The sequence below is a fragment of the Scatophagus argus genome, chromosome 16, assembly GCF_020382885.2.
Source record: "Scatophagus argus isolate fScaArg1 chromosome 16, fScaArg1.pri, whole genome shotgun sequence".
Taxonomy (NCBI): domain Eukaryota; kingdom Metazoa; phylum Chordata; class Actinopteri; family Scatophagidae; genus Scatophagus; species Scatophagus argus.
The window spans coordinates 21,845,716-21,867,607 of record NC_058508.1 but is presented as its reverse complement, the minus strand read 5'-3'; the positions used below and the strand labels follow the sequence as shown (position 1 = coordinate 21,867,607).

At 47.1% G+C, this 21,892-nt stretch overlaps 2 protein-coding genes across 5 annotated transcripts; both read left to right on the top strand.

Annotated features, from left to right (window-relative positions):
* Positions 1 to 527: 527 nt before the first annotated feature.
* nlk1 (nemo-like kinase, type 1) lies at positions 528 to 14,482 on the top strand. Of its 4 annotated transcripts, none has more exons than XM_046414198.1 (13): positions 6,327 to 6,460; positions 6,861 to 8,259; positions 8,446 to 9,291; positions 9,905 to 10,034; positions 10,126 to 10,181; positions 10,536 to 10,642; positions 11,104 to 11,189; positions 11,563 to 11,772; positions 12,212 to 12,313; positions 13,153 to 13,239; positions 13,357 to 13,555; positions 13,647 to 13,740; positions 13,980 to 14,482. In XM_046414198.1, exons 3-13 carry the CDS (start codon positions 8,984 to 8,986, stop codon positions 14,026 to 14,028), a joined length of 1,428 nt encoding a protein of 475 aa, XP_046270154.1. In that variant the 5' UTR covers positions 6,327 to 6,460; positions 6,861 to 8,259; positions 8,446 to 8,983; the 3' UTR covers positions 14,029 to 14,482. The 4 variants fall into 4 exon arrangements, 3 of the variants coding, with proteins under 3 accessions (XP_046270154.1, XP_046270155.1, XP_046270153.1); XM_046414199.1 differs by having other exon boundaries at positions 6,861 to 8,576; positions 8,880 to 9,291; XM_046414197.1 differs by having other exon boundaries at positions 6,861 to 9,291.
* Positions 14,483 to 17,794: 3,312 nt separating this feature from the next.
* On the top strand, positions 17,795 to 21,718 carry LOC124072653 (ceramide synthase-like). Its single transcript, XM_046414200.1, has 6 exons — positions 17,795 to 17,974; positions 18,499 to 18,582; positions 19,538 to 19,766; positions 19,976 to 20,071; positions 20,486 to 20,595; positions 20,899 to 21,718. Exons 1-6 carry the CDS (start codon positions 17,856 to 17,858, stop codon positions 21,107 to 21,109), a joined length of 849 nt encoding a protein of 282 aa, XP_046270156.1. The 5' UTR covers positions 17,795 to 17,855; the 3' UTR covers positions 21,110 to 21,718.
* Positions 21,719 to 21,892: the final 174 nt, after the last annotated feature.

Here is a 21,892-nt window from a genome sequence, read left to right as displayed (position 1 = left end):
CAGCATTAAAGCATTTTAAATCCTTGAAGAGACACTTGGTCAGCTTCATTTACAGCATTCATGTCAAGCCTGTGAAAATCAGTTATTTTAAGGCTGAATTTGCTGTGGGTACAAAAAGGCAATAAAACACCAACACGCTTTTCAGAAACGTGTCCGGTTCTGCTCGGTCCACTTCATTTAGGAAACCCCTCATTTCGTGGTACACGCAGACTAATCCTGTAATAAGCAAACATAAAAGCCAAAAACGTGTAGACAAAAAGACTCACAGGATCAAATTTTGTACAAACTTTTATTTATTGCCTTAAATAGTACTGTCTGTTACAGTATTCTGTTTATAGCGTTCATGTGCTCAAAATGCGCCCTTCTTCATTCACATAATAAAATAAACGTGACATTTTGTAAAACACGAAACAGCGTGGCGTATTGCATACGTGACGAATCCACGAGTGACTCGAGTGAGTGGTTAAAAGATCGCCGGACCTGCTTATTTTTGTTTATTTCTATCAACTTCAAGCAAACGAACATTAATTTTAAGATTTTCTGAATGGAGTTTGGTGCGCCATTCTGGGTGGCCCACTCAAGAATGGACGTCATGTGAACTGAGGTTAGATCCAGCTGTTGCACTTGCGCGCATCGTTACCTTTAAGATGCTGGAGGATAAAGCCTTGATTTAGCTAAACCCGACACCATTTTAGTTAAGAGTTTGGCGCGTCTAGCGACTGACGTCCGGAAGAGCGGTCGTGTATTTTTAGCCGTAGCGGCGGAATTTCTCTTGGAAGAGCAGCGGGGGAATTAACGGCCGAGCTGATTCTATAAATGTCGGATTTCATTATTTGTCGGCCTACCGTGAAGTGGCGGCGGCGGCGGGGGCGAGAGGGACGGCGCGAGGCGAGACGGGGTCCGCGAGGAGGGTGCATACACAAAATACTTTCCCTTTAAAGCAGAGAGGGACAGAGGGGGTGAAGAAGAGATAAAAAAAGAAAAGGAAGAAAGACAGAGAGGGAGGGAGGGCGAGAGTGAGTGAGGGAGAGAATTTGAAAAAAAGAGAAAGATGTCATCCTGTCGATTGAAACACCGAGGCGGAGCCATGGACCGCGGCCGACCAGGAGCTCTCTAGTTAGGGGACGAGCTGTACGCAACGCCGAGGCTTGGGACCCGACGGTGCGGCCTTTTCGGAGCTATCGCAAATAAATGACTCCCGAACAGCTGCTGACTATGATTAGCACGTTTCGACTACATCCTACTCATCTTCTGTATAAAAATAATCTCTATTTTGCATGCAATTCAACTGATTTTATTACAGTAGACATAAGCAAATGATATTAAAATGCACCATTAAAGCAAGCATGATACCAACCATTTTGTCGCATTTACAAAACCATCTTGTCAGTGCCTGTATACCGCCAACAGACTGCCACATTAATTCATAACTCATATCAGCCTAATCCCTGATAAGCGTTGATTGAAGCTAAATTTCATCCGGTGTTATTATATATTTCCATTAATTGATCCGGGCTGGCAGAGAGGAGCAGCGATACAGGCCTCAGATTTTGTTTTCATAGCAGCAGTTGGAGCATTTCTTCCTCGGCTCCGTCGCCCTCCTCCCTCCCCTCTTTGCTCCCAGGCTGGTTAGCTTTCAGTCCCGTTCAGGATGGATACCTCCTGGAGTAATTTCCTCTTTCAGGTAAGTTTAATTGATACCGGAGCTGCGGTGTGATTTGTTTTTCGGGGGGAGAATGAAGCGGGCGGGTGGTGTTTGACATGTTCGTGTGGGGTTAGAGAGGAAAGAAGGAGGAGGTCACAGAGGGGTCAGAGTGAAGTTGGTGTTGGGTTTGGTCTTCTCCACCTGCTCGGTTCCAGCTCTTTTCCTGTGTGATGTTTGGATTCCGGGCTGGCTTTTGAATCCTCCCTTTATGTTTGGGTATTTATGAAGAATGTGTACATTAGCAGGCCCTCAGGGGTCCCATGGGGCTCACTGTGTGTAATGTGGTTTGGGGTACTTTGATTACTTGTGTACTTGTTCATGAATATGCGGCACTGAAACACAAGATGAACTGACAGGAAACGGGCTCCTTCATTATGGCTGAGTGCTGGTGACACAGGCCCCCTTCTGTGTCGAAAACTTTGGTCTAGTTTGATAAGTTCATTATCCAGCGCACAGTTCTTTATGTTTCAGTTGAAGGTGTACACCGAGCGCTGGTGGTCAAGTATTTCCATGTTCAGCTACTTCATATATTCAGGTGTGAGAAGCTGAAACCAGAGAATGTGTGACTGAGGATTAGAGTAGTTAAACATTTAGTGGACTGATTGTTTCACCTGGAGGACGCTGAGACTCAGATTTGTACCTGAACCTTCACCCACCAGCAGAACAGCCGTCACATTAGGCCTCGTCCCGGCGTCCTATTGGTCAGCCATCGCAGCACCCTGATCCTTAACCCGAGCGAGATCAGCAATTCAACAACCAGGCTGTTTTGTTTTGTTTTGTTTTGAACTAAATCGATGAAGCTCATCAAACTGTGGTTCAGTTGAATGTCGGAGGATGAATAAATATGTTCCTCTCTGAATCTGGCAGACGCCGTCGACTCAGAGCCAACCTGAGACGCCTCTTCAGTCCGAGCTGCTGCCTGAGCTGACCGGCGCCGCTCAGAGTCCGCCAGCAGAGCACATTGTGACGCCGCCGTCCACCGTGGACACGGCCGCCCTGAGCGAAGAGCCGCTGCCTGGTGAGCGACTGTTCACTACTGTACTGCACATCAGTCATCTGTGTCTGCGGCGCTTTGTTTTGTTTTGTCCTTTTTTGCCCAACTGGACAGTTACAGACAGGAAACGGCGAGAGACAATATTAACATGTAACAAAGGTACCGACGTGCACTGACAAATCACATGTTACTGTGGAGCAAACTTAGAGTAAACTTATCTGTTCTTTTTACATTTTCACAAATAAAACACGTAGTTGTAAAAAGTACCCAACAGTCATACTTGAGCCAAAGTAAAGATACCGTGCTAAAATACCACGCTGGGAAAACGTAGTTGTAGTCTTCCGTACAGATAACACATGAGTAATAGTCTTAGAATATCTGATATTAAATGTATGTACCACACGTAAGCGTCAGAAGTAATTTCATGGTCTGGTCGATTATTGGATCAGATATTCAACACTTTTTTCATCTTTCTGAAAGTTTTGACACCCTTTTTCCTCTAATGCTGCAAACACTCTTCTGTTTTGTCAAAGGCAACAAAATGGACATTAGAGCTGCAACAATTAGTCAATCAATTAATGTTTGATGGGGATTCCTCCAAAAGAAAATGAATCAGCAGCGGTTTTGATGGCTGGTTAAACATGAAAATAATCATCAGTTGCAGCCCGAATGGACATTAATGTGATTTTTAATGTCTACCTGATTGAAACTGAAGGTTAAAATCTGAACGTGATATTTTGACCCTCTGCGGCGTCTGCCAGTCAAACCGCTCACCAAACCGAGCCGGCCGGCCCACATCTGCGCCACCTGCAATAAGGAGTTCAAGAACAGCTACAACCTGCGGCGGCACCAGTCGGTGCACACGGGGATCAAGATGAAGGACCGGGCCAGCCGAGAGAAGGAGGACGCGGCGAAGGTTGGCCGGGTGGAGAAGCAGATGGTCCCTCTCTCCCTCCTCCACCTCACCCTGCCCACCCAGCCTCCCGCTCCCCCCACCGCCACCCCGGAGACCCTCCCCCAGCCCGGACAGCACGCCAACCAAGAGAGCCAGCCCGTCTGTGTTTCCATCGCCCCGGCAACCGTAACCATGGCTGCAGCGCCTCCTCAACCCATCCAGGCAGCTGTTGTGGTGGTGGGTTCCATGGAGCAGGTGGGTGTGCTGGGAGAGGATCCAGTTCATATGTATGCAGGGAGTGGATTAAAGGACATTTTAGAGCTCTAAAGTGAAGGTGTGTGAACAGGGCTGTTTTGATTTGAGCTCAGTTTGCTCTTACTCAGCCTCGGGGGCCCGTTTCACAAAGCAGGTTTAACAAACCCTGAGTTTATTCCTAAACTCTGGCTTGAGCGATCCTGAGACGGGAAACTTTTCAGTTCCAGCACAGCCGATCAGAATTAGTTTGATCAATTCTGACTACGCTCAGTCTGACTTAAGCCATCACCAGTGGAGCGGATACGATGAGTCACCATGGCAACAGGTAAATAAAGAGCAGAGCCTCCATTTTACTCCACTTACATCACAATGCTGAGCCTGATCTTTATCTTTAAAACCAGGAGTGAAAAAAGCAGCCAATAAGTTACCACTGTTACAGTTCAATCAGTGCCGTCCACTCATTCATCATTTACTGCCTGGATGATAAACAGCTGGACTCCTTCATTTATTCAGCTGTAGGCTGATGGGGACAAAATGCAGCAAGTGAAGGTTCAAACCGACTGTAAATGCTTCAATGTCCATTTTACATTTAAAATCTGATCAGCAGCATTTATATTTCAACGTGTGTAAGTTCAGACAGTGTCTGAAATGTTGTCAAACCGGTAAGACCAGGCTCCTTAACGTCACTGCTGCTCCACAGAATCCAAATCCCAACCCCAACCCCAGCACCAACCAGGTGAGGAAGAACCACGCCTGCGAGGCCTGCGGGAAGGCCTTCAGAGACGTCTACCACCTCAACCGTCACCGTCTGTCCCACTCGGACGAGAAGCCGTACTCCTGCCCCATCTGCCAGCAGCGCTTCAAGAGGAAAGACAGGATGAGCTATCATGTGCGCTCGCACCAAGGCGGCGTGGAGAAGCCTTACATCTGTCCTCACTGCGCCAAGGCCTTCTCTCGGTACAAACGTCCATTCTTTAAAGCTGCCTGTTCAAAACTTAAAAGATTAACTGATGAAACATGACATTTTACTTTTCTTTCACCTTTTCTGATCCTGACGTTTAACGGTACGTGAGACGTTTAGTACTTTGTGATCACTCGTTTTGTTTTTGGTGTTTATTTGTTTCTCCAGACCGGACCACCTGAACAGCCACGTTCGACAGGTTCACTCCACAGAGAGACCCTTCAAGTGCACGGTAACGTCTTCGTCCGTTCTCTGCACTTCAACACGTTTGCACCGTTTTTTCCTGCTATTTGATATTTTGTTTTATGTGTGGAAGGGGACACAGAGAAAAAACCCTAAATTTATGAGATAAAAACTTGGATGTTCTCTGAGATTAATGTTATGAATGTTAAACGTTACAGTCCCACTCTGTATTACAAAGCAAGCAGTGCAAATGCTCTCAGTACCCGTGACTACTGAGTATTAATACTCATCGTGAGATACTGAATGTCAGCAGTAATGTGACACCACGTACTAAAACAGCAGCCTGATCTGAGCCTGATTAAGAAATTAAGGTTTGATTCACGTGGTTGAATGTTGCTTCTGACGTGTTGTGACTTCATTCTTGCCTTTCTGTGTGACTTTATTGCTGTTGTATTTACCACATGTATCCACGCGTGTGGTCTTGTGTTCCGCAGACGTGCACGTCAGCGTTTGCCACGCGGGATCGTCTCCGCGCCCACCTGATCCGACACGAGGAGAAGGTGCCGTGTCACATCTGTGGGAAGCTGCTGTCGGCCGCCTACATCACCGACCACATGAGGGTCCACAACCAGTCGCAGCACCACGCCTGTCACCTGTGCAACCGCAGTGAGTCGCAGCGGCAGCACCTGGTTCCGGTGCAACCAAACCTTTTCTGAACAAAAGGCTCAGCTTGTGTGTGTGAGAGGAAGCTCCACTGCGTTCAGCTCTCAGGACTTCTGTAGCTTCTGACTGAATCTCAGTGTTCCCGCTGTGTCAGATATAAGCCTTATTTTACTGATTACTGAAGTGCAGTCACTGCTGAGGCCAACCCGACGTTTTGCTATTGCAGGATAATAATACTGTATTGAACACCACAATATATCTGTAATAAACTAAGCAAAACTTGGCTGAATTACTGTGCCAGAAGCAGAGACATTCAGGAAGTGTTTGTCTCTGCTTCCAGGCTTCACCACCCTCACCTACCTGCGTGTCCACGCTCAGAAGCACCACGGCCAGGAGTGGAAGGAGAGCGGCGGGGCGCGGGGGGCCTTCGGCGGGACGGGTGCCGGCGGGGTGCTGCTCTGCCAGCTGTGCGGGGTGCAGTGCAAAACGGCCACGCAGCTCCAGGGTCACATGGGCACCCACGCCAACCAGAGCGACCCCACCCCCGACCCGACGAGTGCGGGCCCCGTGGGCACCACCAGCGTGGCTGTCACCGTGTCCAGTGCTAGCACAGTGGGACTGCTGGTAACTGACTGCTCCAGTATTGCCCCTCAGCCCCACAGCTAGCACGCTGGAGGGGCGAGGGCGGGGAGGTTTGGGTGGGATGGGTGGGACTGGGGGTGGAGACGGGGGGAATTGGTGAAATGGAGTCAAAGGCAAACGAGGAGTCACGGAGGAGGACTGGAATGATGGCATCCAATCCAGGTGTGTATGGACATGTTCTTCTTCATGTGTTTTTGGTGCTCCTGAAGCTGAGCTCAGTGTGTGTCTCCAGGTGTTGGGGGGCAAATGTGACGCTTGTGCTTGAGTTTGACAAGTGGAACAAATCTGTCGCTGCGGACTGAGCCGTCCAGACGTCTGTAGCTGCGTTCGCCACAGTTAGCATAACGCAGCCCAGTCTCTGACCAAACTGGTCACATTGCATTGTGGGTAATCTAGGCACCGGGTTTGTGTGACTGTGTGGAACAACAGTCCATATCTGTGGTTCTGATGGGTTCACTTGGATGTTTGTCGTTGAATCCAACAGCTGAAACCCAATTTAAGTGTTCCAACGTGATGTTTTCGTACGACGTTTACATCACCTGCTTTTATTCCTCTTTTCCAGATTTTTTTCTTAACAGACTGCCACAAGAAGACACAGCTGCCATGGAGGTCGTCTCTGCTCGTCAGCATTGCTCCTGGTTTCACGAGGACACCTTTGTTTCCACATCAGCAGTGTTGAACAGCTCACCTGCCACGAACACTGAGAGACACACTGTACGATGTCTCTGCAGGTCAGACGAGTCAAAGCCAGGGAAGAGACTGTGGACAATAAGGAAACCTCTGCTCATTCACAACAAGGAAAATTATTGTGTATTTTTCTTCATATGGCTTAGCAATTAACTGTTTGTATTTGCCATCATGTCATTGTTTTAATTTTCACCTGACTTGCACAGCCTGTCTTGATTTTGTAAAGCTGACGTTGTTTTTAGATCATTTATATTCCACAACATTGATGTTTGTTTATAATGAGGAAACTGACCTGAAGACCTCAAGTACCCTGACATACCATAAAATGACTCACTGATCTCAGTTTCTCCCCTACTTTATTACAAAACAGTCTCCAGTTTGCCTTTGTCAGACTCTTCAGGGCAGGGAAACCCAACAGGACGTGGGAATACGTGTGTCAGACGGGCCATCGTGTATATACGCTTTTATAAAACTGATAAAGGCAAACTAATAGTTGTTTGTGTATATCCTCCATGAACATTGAATGTGTATAACTTCTCTGCTTCATAATGATCTTTGCTCTTTCGCTGGATGCTGATTTGTAATTCTTGAAAACGGTAAATTGCCATGTAATTTGTAGCTACCTTGGTGACACATTTCTGTGGCTGTGCAAATTGATTGTACTTGATGCATAGTGCATAGCGCCTCGTTACTACTGTATTAAAATGCAGTAAAATGCAGAACATGTGGATTCAGCTTCAAATGATCTTCGCGAGTGTCTGGGTGATGGTGCATTTAATTCAAATTTTCTCTGAAGCACCAAAGCTAAGTTAATGTTAGCATTGTTTACAGCAGGATGAAAAGCATCAACCCTCCCCCACCCGGCTTTACCAGCTCCTCCTCCTTGACAAGCTAGCGAGCTAGCGGCTGATGTCGCTTTAAACGCGACCTGAAATACCGCTGGTTTAAAACAGCACAGGGCCTGCTGGATGAGACACATTCATCCAGAGAACACAAGAAACTACCTTTATGGGACGCTTGTTCAGTGGAGATTACGACGCGATGACCAGCTAGCGAGCAGTCCAAAGCTAGCTGCGGCTAGCTGGTCGGCTACATCACAGAGCTAGCTAATAATCCGGCTAGCTCTGGGAGCCGGAGCAGGAGCTCCGCCGACGAGCATCCACCTCCGACTTCTCGCCTTTTTGAAATTTGTTTTCGTGCCATCACATCCTGAATTTGACCGAGCTTGGTTTTTACGTTTGTTCAGTTACCAAGGGAAGTTTTTTTCCGATTAGGTAATTGTATGCGACCAATGATAGTTATGTGGGTCACAGACATGATGGGGTTAACCTATTAGCTGGAACAGCTGGTTAGCAGGACAGCTAGCCGGTTGTCCGTCCGCTGAGGATTTTTTATAAGTTATTTTAAGTGGATGGTGCAATAACGCTAATGCACGTGTTTATATTATAATTATCCCGCAGTTCATGTGCCTGAGGTTAGCATCGGGTCGGACATTGAATTTGTGTCTTCTTTTGAAGTCGTCCGTCATCATCGTTAGCTAGCTGGATATTGTTAGCCAACGTTAAGTTAAGCGAGCAGCTTCACTAACCAGGTAAGTGCAGTCTGCTACAAACAAAGGTCACGCGGCTCGTTGATTTCACTGTGTGAATTTGCTATTTGTTCTCTAGCTGTTGCGCCACGTCAGGTACCGCTTTTTAATGACTTTAGCCTCGTTTCGACGAGCATCAGACATCCAGTGTGTGTGTGTGTGTGTACATCACAGCTAACTGAATTAGCATCGGTCTGGCTGCGGTGTTAACGATAGCTTTGCCTTTCTTCATCGTGCCATCTAGTTGGCTTGTTTACATCCTCGGTGTTGCATATGATGCTCAGTCTTCCCTGTGTGCGCACACAGTAATCTAATGGATCATGGTGAGTGAGGAGCTGTGTTTCCTCCTCGCCTAGCCGGACAGCTTGGTGTAGACTCGGTGCACTGTTTCGGGCTTTGGCGAGTGGAGGATGGCATTTCACGGCGCAGGCCGGCAGACCGTCTGTGGAGACTTGTTTCCGGGCTCGGAGCTGGGCCACAAGTATTTCTGTGTCAACTCCTCCTGCGGAGCCCCCTCCACGGGCCTCAGCGCCACACCGTGCCTGACCGGACCCACTGCCCCGGCAGGAACCCCTCGTCACCCCACTGCGCTCGGAGGAAGCACCGGCGGCGGAGCAGCGGTGCCTCAGCCATACAGCAACCCGGCCAGCGAGGTGCCCAGTCCGGCAGAGATGGAGCCGGACCGCCCCATTGGTTATGGCGCATTTGGAGTTGTCTGGTAAACACGCATCCATCTCAGTGTTTTGCGTTTGTAGTATTTATTTAGTAAGTAGGGGTTACCATGCAGAAGCAGACAAAATTGTGAGCTTAATTTGATTTTCATTACTGACTAAATTGCTAATCTGACTAATCTGTTAATCGACTTAATGTCTTGATTATGCAGAAATTAGTTAGAAAGGATTTAAAATGTTTCTCACAAGTTTCCAGAGCCCAAGGCAATGTCGTACAAAGTTACGTTAAATGCTATTTTGCAGTCCAAAGTCCAAATACATTCAGTTTTCTGTCACATAAGACGAAGCAAAAAGCCTGTGAATATTCTCATTCATCCAGGTCATGGTTATCTCAAGGAAATTCAATCGAACGCAACTGGACCTAGTTATTTGTCTTTGAAGAGCAAAGACTAAGCAAAAAGCAAATATGTGCATTGGAGAACACCTAAAATCTTAAATTAGGTTGACCATTTAGTGTTTACTGCAGTTACATTTGAGGGCAAAGGAACTTTTGGCACATTTTCATTGTTTATGGTCTCACAAACTGTGTCACAGAAACACCTGAGGTCTCGCAGGGAAAGACGAATGTCTGAGCTTCTTGTGATTGTCTGTTTCCGACAGGTCAGTTACTGATCCACGCGACGGCCGTAAGGTGGCTTTGAAGAAGATGCCTAATGTCTTCCAGAACCTGGTCTCCTGTAAGAGGGTCTTCAGAGAGCTGAGGATGCTGTGCTTCTTCAAACATGACAATGTAACGACCGGACGGAGGGGACATGTGGTGTGTGTCTGGGCTGTCAGGCGCACCAGAGGCTGAACTGCTTTTCCTGTTTCTGTCCATGCAGGTTTTGTCAGCTTTGGACATTTTGCAGCCTCCACAGATCGACTGTTTTGAGGAAATGTATCCTTTGTTTATATGTGAGAAAACAGCTGCTCAGAAGTCGGAATCGACTTCGCTCTACAGCCTTCATCTGTTCAGTATTATCACCATGTGGACGGTATTCAGTGTGAGTCACACCTTCTGTCCCAGTTTCTCTTCTTTTAATTGTCTTCATTATGCCCTCGTTTTTATTCACTTAATTTAGCTGCTCGTCTCGGGTCTTAATCCAACTCATTGCTACAGATGTGAGGCTGGTCAGGTCTGGTGAATATAATGTTTTATTGCGCCTGGGCTCAGTTGAGCGGCGTGCCGGCGTGGGCGGAGGTCAGTCCGTGCGTGAGCTTTGTTTTTCCTTGACAGCCAACCGCCCCGCAGCTACGTGATAACAGAACTGATGCAGAGCGACCTCCACAAAGTGATCGTGTCTCCGCAGCCTCTCACCACCGACCACATCAAGGTCTTCCTCTATCAGATCCTCCGAGGTGAGCAGCTCAGTCCAGCAGAAGGGGTCTCAGATCAGGCCTACAACACTGTTCAAGACCTGCTTGCGTTTAGTATTTAGTGTCCCATCCAGTCAGTCAAATTTGTTTTCTTACGTTTTGATGTTTCTTCCCCACACTTCAGTTTTTTGACAATCATTAATTTTCCAGCACAGCTCCAGAACATAGAAACGGGCACTGGGATTTACCACAACACAACAGACGGCAGAATGTCTTTCAGTGGACTCTTGATTCTGTTCTGTTAGTTTCATTTGACAACTTCCTTTCATTCTCCAGAAACTCAAACTGAGCTTCATTTGTCAGCTGATCATGCTGGTTAGTGTGGCAGGTATGAGGGAGAGGCTGAGCTGTATGTGGTTTAGATAAAACATTTTAGGGACCACCAGGCAATCACAGTGCAGCTGCAACACGAGAAACATTAAATGTGTTGTTTTCTCTCTCAGGTTTGAAGTACCTGCACTCTGCTGGGATCCTGCACAGGGACATCAAACCTGGAAACCTGCTGGTCAACAGCAACTGCCTGCTGAAGGTAAACCTTGAATTTGTTTGTTTTCTTTCTGAAAACCCTTGGAAAATGAAAGAGAGAGACTCGTTCACGTGATTCCCAACCAGCCGTGTGAGTCGCTGGAGCTGAGAAAACAGTGTGCTGATGGCGGAGGAGGTATCGTTTAATGGTTCCGACACGTTCACACACCAAAAATGTCTTTGTTCACAAACTTTCTGATCAGTTTTCAATTATCTGCTTCCATGTCACGTTAGAAAGGTGAAATATACAAATTTTTCTGCCACTAGATGGCGCACCAGCATCTTAGACCCAAACTGGACGAAGTAGGAAAGAAAACAAAAAGAGCAGTTGTCTGACATGCGGTCTTGTCATGATTGTGTGCTTTGTCTCTGCTTAGATTTGTGATTTCGGTTTGGCGCGCGTGGAGGAGCCCGACCCGTCACGCCACATGACCCAGGAGGTGGTGACGCAGTACTACAGAGCGCCAGAGGTGCTGATGGGCTGCCGACACTACGGCTCGGCCATCGACGTCTGGTCAGTGGGCTGCATCTTCGCAGAGCTGCTGGGACGACGCATCCTCTTCCAGGCTCAGAGCCCCATTCAGCAGGTGAGCGCATGTGACGCTTCACCTGACAGTAACTCCGCCCACCCGTTAATCAGGACCTCAGCAGAGGGAATGAGAGCGTTCAGGCACCAGGCTGATTTGATCATCACCAGCAGGACTTTTGTTTAAGTTTAAGTTAACCAACCAAACGCTGCTCTGCTGTCACATGATATTTAGTTTCATTGATTCATCTTTTATTTTTGGTTTAATTGTTGTGTTTCTACTACGCCTCAACACATTACATTAAATAATTAACTGTCCAGCTGTGTGTGAAGATGACATCATGATGATGTATCACATTAAAGTTATGAAAAATTAATGCACCAGTAATCATAATCCAGTGATTTGATGCAGGACTTTTACTCGTAAGAGTATTTCTGCTCTGTGGTATTCCTACTCTTACTTCAGTAAACAATCTGCGGGCTCATTTTGTGTCCTCCAGCTGGATCTGATCACAGACCTGCTGGGAACGCCTCCTCTGTCGGCCCTGGCGTCGGCCTGTGAAGGAGCCCGAGCCCACATCCTGAGGGGGCCGCACAAACCGGTACGTGACTGAACTCCACCACCAACACGGCCGAGTCCTCAGGACACACGCTGCAAAAACACAGCGTTGCTTCGTGTTCAGGAGTTCAGAAGCATTTCTTCAAAACTAAATTACTGTCAAATTCTATTTTGGCTGTCAGTTATTTTAATGCTGAGCTGCTGAGGAAAAGAAATGATTAGTTGCATACACGCTGCTGAAGCCTCTTGAATTTTACGCTTTATTTTTCACAAACTTCTTGCTCCAGATACAAACACAGATTAATCAGTTCTCGTGAAAAGACTTGGCTAAAATGCACTTGATTTGCTGTCGTTCAGTTGTGTAACAGAGTGACGCCTCTTTTCCTGTACAAATGATCTTTGGCTGAGTACAGGCTCCAGTTTGCAGTACTTTGACCAGACAACAACAGCCGTTAGAGTTTTAACATTTAATCAGCTGCAGTGATGATGGTATATTCTCTATTTTTTGACAAACTGTTAAAACTGTCTTTCTGTTTGTTGGCCACCAGGGGGCAGCAAACCACCAGCTGCACGACTCCACATCTGCAGCTTTTTTATTTATCACCATTTGTTATATCTATTTCACTGTTTACACCTCAAGCAAATGCAGATAAAAAGCAAAGTAAATATAAAGTAAAGTGCTGGTGATGATTCTCTTGATTTCCAAGATTTATTTTGTGATTTGTTGATAATCCAGAAACAAAAAAAGAAAAGTAAAATAACATAAAATAGAGCAGCAAGAACATTCAAAAACACGAGGTTAAGTGACAGTGAGCAGTATAATTTCTTGTTGTGTAAAGCTGGGCCTAAATAAAACGGATGAAATGAACGTTTGCTTTGCAGCCGTCGCTGTCGGTGCTCTACATGCTGTCCGACGGGGCGACGCACGAGGCCGTGCACCTGCTCTGCCGGATGCTGGTCTTTGATCCGGTGAGTTCAGCACTGACGTCTTGTGTTTCATGTTTGTGTCGTGGAAGAGCAACTAAAATCACAGTTTGACAAGTTTCTGCCTCAGTCCACGTGTCAGCCGCTTGTCTTTGTCTCCAGGCTAAGCGGATTTCCGGCAGCGACGCCCTGTCTCACCCTTACCTGGACGAAGGGCGTCTGCGCTACCACACCTGCATGTGTCAGTGCTGCTACTCTGTGCCCAGCGGCCGAGTTTACACCCGGGACTTTGAGCCGGCGGCCGAGCGGCCGTTCAGCCACAGCTACGAGAACAGTTTGCTGTCAGTGTGGCAGGGAAAAGGTAGGACGGCTCACTTCCTGTTCAGACTGTCCCAGTGTAGCTGGTGCTTGACTGTGTGTGTCACCCGTGTGCTCCTCTGTCCCATCGTCAGAGTTAATCCATCGCTTCATCACGGAGCACCAGCAGGGAAAACGAGTGCCGCTGTGCATCAACCCTCAGAGTGCCGCCTTCAAGACCTTCATCAGGTGAGGGAGAGGAAGAGTGTGAGCTTTTAGGGAAGCGTTCAAACTGGAGCTCGATGCTTCCGTTTGTGCTAACAGATCAATGCACTACTTTGTCCTACAAGAACTGCATCAGTTACAGAGTATGGAATATATGGAGTATACAGTGAAATCCAACCATTTTTAAGCTGAAAATTTTTGTTTGAACGATGAAAACCAAAATCACTTTGTAACGTGGTGACACGTGGCGTTTGTGTTGTCAGGTCCACAGCGTGGCACTCGTCCAAGGTGTCCAGGAAGGAGGAGAGATGAATGGTCCTCCTCTCCCCGCCGAGGAGCGACGGCAGTCTGAGAGAGGACATCATCGGCCGTGGCATCCGAAAATACCCAACAGTTTGGGTCTTTTTTTCTTTTTCTGTTCACCTGGAGCACGTGGAGGGAAAAACGACCACGAGAGAGGAAGACGTCCTCCTGAAAATCCTCCCCTACAAATCTGCAAAGGCTCCAGAATATGAAAACCACTGCTTCACTTTTCAGACGACCCAAACGGCTGACGCTCGAGGCGTTTTCGGTGCTGAATTTCAAGAAAAAACAAACAAAACGAAATGCTGCTTGAGGAAAATAACTGAACTCGGTACTAGATTGGGTTTTCCATCTATGTTAGTAGAGACATGAAAAAATGGTTTTAATTGTTTGGTAGAATTGTTGATTTTTGAAGTCATTCCAGCCCTGTGCAATATGGTTTAATTTAAACAAGCGCTAAACACACTGAGCGTGCTCGCCTGCCAGGCGGACTCTCTGGCTTTTGGCTGTTTGACGATGTACCGGATCAGTGTCACGAGCTCTCAAACATGATGTAATAACCCGCCAAACAACATGACAGCATTTACCGCCAAACACCTCCGACTTTTTCTTTTTTTGGACTGCATTTGAACACATCGCTCACTGTGTTTCCCCTTCGCTCGGCGTCTCGGCGCGTCGACGAGAATAATGCAATTAAACAGATGTAGCAGGTGTTAGTTGGTGTTTCTCCACACGCACTCAGCTTTGTTTTCCGTCACGGCTGGTCCTGGATCAGTGTTGTACCTCGCACTCAACGGGACAGGAATTCATTCCCCACACGTTTGTTTTTAGTGTCGACAGACTGTGATTTTATTTAGAAAAATCAGACGGCAAACTTTAAATGTTTTTGAGTTGGATGCAAAGATGCCAAAACTTCCAGTTTTTGTTCTTCTTCTCATCCCGACATGTTTTATCCTCGCACCACGTGGACGTTTTTCTTTTCCTGCTGGCCCTCTTGGCCTCGACTTTTTGTCCCACCAGCGGAAAGAAAGAGGAAGCGACGACGGAGCTGATGTTTCTGTTTTCATTTCTTAATTTATTGAGTGTTTGTTGATGCGTGTGTTTTAGTTTGACTCCTCTGCAGGCCTGTGGTGGTCTTAGTTACCTCAAACCCTGGAAAGACAAAACAAAGGAACTGATCTGTGCATATCTGTGAACTGAAACCCTCCTGTCACAACTTTAACGTCATTCCTCCGGACTGGTTTTACCTCATGCTCGCTCGTCGCCTCTCGCCCGCCGCTCGGAGTCGGCGTGAGCTTCTGGGAGAAGGATGTTGTCGGTGAAATGCTGCTGTTTTTGTTTCCTTCAGTTTGTTGTTTTCAGTTTAAGGCTCAGGTGTCCCGTTGCATTAGACTATGAATTGTTCAGATCCACTTGAGGATGCTCCAGTATTGATCCTGGTTTGGTCGAATAGCAGTGAATGACAGATCGCGTGCTGTGAGACGTTGGTAGAAGAGCTCGACTCTCTCCTGGCGTGAAGGAAGAGATTTCTGCTCCGGGACGACAAACTGGGGATTTGTGTTTTAAAGCCAGACCACAGGTGGCGCTGTGAGTTCTGTGTTGCAGGGAAAGCAAGCGTACTGGTGGTGTTTGCATGCTCAAATTTCCAACAAATCATCCTGGCAGTTTGATTTTCCTGTTTGGCTTGACACCCGTGAAAAAGACGCAAAACTCACTGCAGGACAACATTCAGATTGGAGAAACTGGAACCAGTAAATATTTCGACTTGGCCCTTAATCAGAGTAGTTTCTGATTTAACTTTGTTCAACCACAAATCTGTTAATCAAACTGATGGAAACGATGTCCACTACGGTGCGTTCAAAGCTGCTCTGACTTTTTAAAATGCCGTTTGTCTGATAAAGTAAGATCGTTTCTGCAGGAAGTTTCCAGTCTGTTCATGGAGTCGAGGGTGAAGCAGTGAAGCATGTGAAGCCATCAGTGTGATCCCGACTGCAGGGACTCTTCCAGGAACCTCTTTTAAGGATCTCAGGAACTTAAACGACGAGGGTCAACTCGTGCCAACAGTGACGACCGGCCTCCTCAACATCACGCATCACCACAGTTTGTCTCGTCTCGCGTTGAAGCGACAGGTTCTGCTTTGTTCTCTGTAAACCTCACGAGAACACACCGAAGGAACCTTAAGCTCCTGTGGCTCCTGTGGCTCCTCGCCTCCCCGATGGTTTGAAAGATTTTTTTTCCCTCTCTTGTACATGTCACGAACCTCCAGCAGGCGGGGCCCCTGAGCGACTGGGGCCCCCTGAGTCGCCGTGGCCCCCGAGCCGCCGGGGCCCCCGGTCCCTCAGTTTCCTGATTTTTTTTATTTTTATTTTTTTTGAGCCCCTGAATGCTCGGCTCGTCATCTCCAGGAACGCAGCGAGTGTCTGAAAGCAGTTCATCAATTACCTGACTTGTATATCTGCATGTGTATATTTATTATCCCATGGAGAGCGTTTGGGTTTGAATGCTGTGCAATGGTTGAGTTTGTCGACGATGACGAAAACGTACATTATGTGGTAATTTTTTTAATTTAATTCATCTTAGGAAGTGATTTTATTAGGCGTTTTTGTTTGTTTGTTGTGATCTAATTAGACTTTTACAGATGCCAAGAAAACGTATTGATTGTTCCCTTAAAAAAAAAAAAAAAAAAGCCCTTGTCACACTAATATGTTTATTTACATTAAGTTTTAAAGGTGCAACATTTTATTTTGTTCCCCCGACTGAAATGTTGCTACCTGAAATAAACTTATTGGTGTGGACTTGTTGGTATAATTTGTGTCCTGAGGTTACGTCCTCGTCTCCTCGAACTGCTGAATCATTTGAGGGAACGAGTGTTGATCTGAGGCTCAGATGTACCATTCAGGGAACGGTGAATCAAAACGTTTGGGCCTTTTTCTTTCTTTTTCTTTCCTGGTGTTGTGTTGGTAGAACATCCTTCCAGGTGAGGAGCAGTTTTTAATAGATGACCCGTGTTTGGTCTTTTCCCTCCCTGCTCGCTGTTCACAGATCAGCTGACGGGTGCGTTTAGAGGCTCCGTTTGAGCCGCCGTCGAAGTGGATCTGCAGCCGACTGGTCACCTGTAGAGATTAGACTTGTTTTCCTTCTATGAAAAGAAACTTGGTGTTTTTATTCTAAATATGAAACTGATGTTTTGTCTTCGTTTTAGCAAAAAGATTTTTGTTTGTTTTTTGACTTGTGTTCCCAACAAATACTTGAATTTCTTAAAAAATGTTTAGATTTAAAGTAGTGAATGATGGATAAATAAACGGACACTGGATAACAGTCCTCTGCTGTGTTCAAAAGTCACTTCTCCGTCTGTACCTGAATGTTCTCAGGTGAGTCTGTGAGAGTTTGCATGTGGTTGAAAACACGTGAAGAAGGTTTGTGTTGCGGATCAGAAATCACTTTGAGCTGCTCGTCCTCCTCTTCTTTCTAGAGATACAAATCTGCACATTTACATCTCAGTCTCACGCCGTGCGACAGATTATTGCTGAACATGTCGAGGCATCTTGTGAAACTTCATTTCCTGCGTTTACAGGAATGTACACGTACCTCACTGCTTTAATCCAACGAGATCAGAAAGAATCACAGTCACACGGGACGTTTTACTGCAGTACTTTGAATGCTTCAAGTCCATTTTCCTGACAGGTGGCAGCAGGAGGCTCCTCCCTCCTGATCCTCCTCTCTGAGCTCCTGGAAACCCTCGGCACATCCAGACAGAGTGTGTGTGTGTGTGTGTGTGTGTGTGAGAGAGAGAGAGAGAGCAGACACACACACACACACAGGAGAAACCAGGAGCCATGTTGGCCCTGATGGCTGCCGGCTCCGTCTTCTTCCCTGGGCTCTTCGTGCTGTCCAAAGAGACTCTGAAACACCTGATGAGATGGAGCGAAGGGGACGCTGCTGTTGTGTCTACACGGTAAGAACACACACACACACACACACACACACAGACAGGCTGACCCTGAGCCTTCATGTCCTAACTACAGTGTGAGGGCTTCTTTTCTGTCCCCATGTGGACTGTGAGCCTGCACAGTATTGTTCTTGAACAAACCTGAAACCTTTCAAGTTAAAATGGTTACTTGAGAGTGTGAGGCACAAACGTTGTTTATTTCTTACTTAGCGTTTCCTGCAGCTGCTGTTGCTGTGATGCTGTGGGTCTACGGTGGCCCTGAGAGCCCACATCAGTGCATCTTAAGAAAACACAATCAAATAGAGAAGAGCTTCACGTCTCACAGAACACAACAGTTCCAACACTGTAGCTCGTTTTTCCAGCAGCACAGACGAACATCCGGCTTCAGCCTTCCCGCCTCAGCTGCAGCGTGCTGAGCTCTGCAGCTGAGGCGGGAAGGCGGTGAAGTTTCGTGCTTTTGCTGACTGTCTGCTTTGTCACGGCTGAATGCGGACACACTTTACTGTTCAGATCTTCTCCTGTCCTCTCAGTCTGGTGTCGTCCATCCAAGCCATCATGGCCTCATCAGCCGGATGCATCATCGCCTCTTCCTGCAGGGACATCATGGAGGACAGGTGAGGGCCCCTTAAAATGAAGCACTCGCAGACGGCCACATTGTGGGTTTGGGTCTGCACGTGAGCTGCTAACCACAGACAGGCTGTGAGTTCAGGAGCTGTCTAACACCAACAGTTTATTGGTGTTAGACAAATTAACTGTCGCAGCTGCAGCACCTGAGTCAGTCAGTCAGTCAGTCAGTCAGTCCACCACTTGGCTCCAGACTGAAATGTCTCTTCATGGTCTCCAGAGGATAAATCCCTTTGACCCCGACGTTTCACGTAGCGCCATCATCAGCTCGGCCAGCCGATCGTCGGCCTCACGGAGCTGCTCACTGAAGGCTTTGGGACCTCTTTTAAACCTTTTCTTTTTGTGATAAATGGGCTCAGAGTTGCAGTGACCAAAATTCAGAGAAGTCTTCATCCCATAGACGAAGACACCGAGGCTGCTCGTGAATGTGTGTATGAAGCAGAGTGTGTAATCTAATTAACAATCTGAGCCTGATTTGTCCCCTGAGCCGAGCCGAGCGACTGCAGCAGTGAAGCTATTTCAGTCTCTAAGACGAGCCCACAGATCTCTAATCCTCCACGCTGAGGATGATGGGAAAAGGAGCGATGAAGAGGAGGAGGGCGGCTTGCTTCAGTAAATCCCAGGCGTCCTCTGTCGCCTCCTTCATTTCCCAGTCAAAGTGGAGGCCGAGTTTGTCCGAGCTGCATTTGTTTATCAAATCACAGCTGCTGTCAGTCCTGCTGACTGACGCCGCAGCAAGAGACAAACCGAAGGCTTCACTTTCGTTTTCAGCTTTTCTTTCTACTTGTGGCTCTCAGTACATTTTCCTGATACACACTTTATACACTGTGGTATTAGTACTTTCACTGTAGTTCTGTAGGATCTGAACACTTCATGTCGTCTCTCTTCTGTCTGTCTGTTTCCGACCATCACTCTGACTCACTCCACTTCCTGTCTCCTCCTCAGACATTGGCTGACAGACGCCTACATCCTGTTTGCCACGCCTTACTTTGCCTACGACATCTACGCCATGTTCCTGTGTTACCGGCACAGGCTGCAGGTCAAAGGTCACGAGGAGGAGGAGGAGGGCGGGGTCAGCTCGACGGGAGCCGCCGTGGTGGGTTACCTGCGCAGAGAGTCGCTCATGGTGCTGCATCACGTTTTCGTCGTCGCCTTCTGCTTCCCCGCCTCTCTGGTAACTATGGCAACACTTAAAGTTTCAGCAACAAGAGATTACAGAGCTGATTTATGTGAAGAAGAAGGAGAATTTCCTCCACACGTAAAGGAACACTTCAGACTGTCACATCAGCACACACACACACACACACACACACTGGCAGACTGATGGAGTGCAGTAAAACATATTCACCTGTGTGTGTGTGTGTGTGTGTGTGTGTGTGTCAGCTGTGGAGACAGGGTAAAGGAGATTTCTTCCAAGGCGTTTTGTTTCTGGCTGAGCTCAGCACGCCGTTCGTCTGTCTGGGGAAAGTCCTGATTCAGGTAATCCAGCCCTCCCCCAAATGTGGATTAACTAATGAGGGGTGTTGGTAATCCTCCCAGCATGCACTGGGGCAACAGATTAAACATCCAGTGTGTAGGAGTTTTTTTTCATGTGTTTTCATTAAGAATCACTGTGTTGTTATTACATTAGAAGGAGCCTTTAATACCCACAGTGGGAGCAGGTCCCCTGGCAGAGTCCACCATGTTTCTACAGGAGCCCAGAATGGACAAACCAAACACCAGCTCTGCAGGGGACCTTTTCAGTGGGCGCCATAGGGGAGGTTTTCTTTTCCTGAGATAAAAAAAAGAAAATCAAGTGGTGATCAGGAGAAAAACAGGATGAAATAAAGCTGCTGTCCCTTCCCAGCCTCCGTACTTTTGGCTCCGTCTCACTGTGTGTTTTCATGTGGTCAGTACCAGAAGCAGCACACTCTGCTGCACAAAGTCAACGGAGGCCTGATGCTGCTCACCTTCTTCGGCTGTCGGGTCTTACTCTTCCCCTACCTGTACTACGCCTACAGCAGGTAACTCCACCCAAAGTAACGTGACGCATGCGCTCAGCTGCTTAAGTTATTCCCTTTTCTGCACTTCAGAGCCAGATGTTGAATCGCAGAAGTTATTAGAACCAGATTTGATCACAATCCATCCTGTAGTTCAGTCTGAGCCAAAGTGCGGGACTGACTGTGGCTTCACTTTGATGTAATTAATTAAGTTTGATTAAACATGAGCAGGTGGTTTCTAATTTAAAGGAGTCGGTGACTAATATGAGGGAGGCGTTAATCAGAAGTCCGTACGAATGTCTCTGACGGCAGCACGTTGTGTTTCAGGTACGCGTCGATCCCGGTGCACGCGGTGCCCCTGGTGGCCCCGTGGCAGTGTAACCTGGGGGCCGCCCTGCTCTGGCCCCTCCAGCTCTACTGGTTCACGCTGATCTGCCGAGGAGCTCTCCGCCACATCACCGCACGACGTTTTAAAGCCGGTTGTGACGGCTGCGGGAAGACCGGAAGTGGCTTCAAAGAAAGAGGAGCGGACAGGTGACTGACGCTGCAGAGGTTCGGTTCACCACAGACCAAAACAAAGGACGGACGCTTGTCCTCATTGAAGGCAAAACTCAGAGGGTCTGAAGGGAGGCGACAGTCCGAGAAAGACTGACTCATGGCTGACGAGAAGAGAGCGGCTGGTTCTGATCAGGGTGATCGATCCCGAGCGAGTTTGATCAGGTGGAGCGGCAGGGTGGGATTTCAGTCGTCTTTGACTGATTTACGTTGTGTTTTTTAATTTTAACTATTCACTCATTTGTGGCTAATTAGTTAATGATTTTCTTTATATTTCCCATTAAATAATAAATAACTTTAATTTGGTCTGTTTATTTACGATTATTAAATTAACTAGTAATGAAATGTATTAATGGCAGTTTTTATTGTTCAGTAAGTCATTAATTAATATTTCTGTGACACGTCTCAGCTAAATAAAATCACGCCAATGTGATCACAGAAATGTAAATGTAAAAATCAACATATTTTCAAAGTGGAATCTGAACACAACGTCGACTCTTTCGATTGGTTCAGCTGATTAACTCAAATTATAAGCAGTAATCATCTCAGGCCTGCAGGTTCCTCAAGATGACAACAGTTATGTGTTGTTGTTGTTGTTGTTGTTGTTGTGTTTCACTGGTTAAATTAAAGCTTTGAAAAGCAGATGTTGTCTTTGTGTGTTGAAGGAATCGATCTGTTCTAACCCTCAGAAAGCCAGCGCTTAAATAACTGCTGTGACTGTTTTATCCAGGATTACACCTGCTGATGCAAACAGTAATCTGACTCA

Coding starts and splice junctions, on each gene's coding strand:
- nlk1 (XM_046414198.1), top strand. CDS start 8,984: ATGGCATTTCACGGCGCAGGCCGGCAGACCGTCTGTGGAGACTTGTTT. Junction 11,190..11,562: donor ACAGCAACTGCCTGCTGAAG/GTAAACCTTGAA, acceptor GTCTCTGCTTAG/ATTTGTGATTTCGGTTTGGC. Junction 11,773..12,211: donor CTCAGAGCCCCATTCAGCAG/GTGAGCGCATGT, acceptor TGTGTCCTCCAG/CTGGATCTGATCACAGACCT.
- LOC124072653 (XM_046414200.1), top strand. CDS start 17,856: ATGTTGGCCCTGATGGCTGCCGGCTCCGTCTTCTTCCCTGGGCTCTTC. Junction 17,975..18,498: donor GCTGCTGTTGTGTCTACACG/GTAAGAACACAC, acceptor CTGTCCTCTCAG/TCTGGTGTCGTCCATCCAAG. Junction 18,583..19,537: donor AGGGACATCATGGAGGACAG/GTGAGGGCCCCT, acceptor TCTCCTCCTCAG/ACATTGGCTGACAGACGCCT.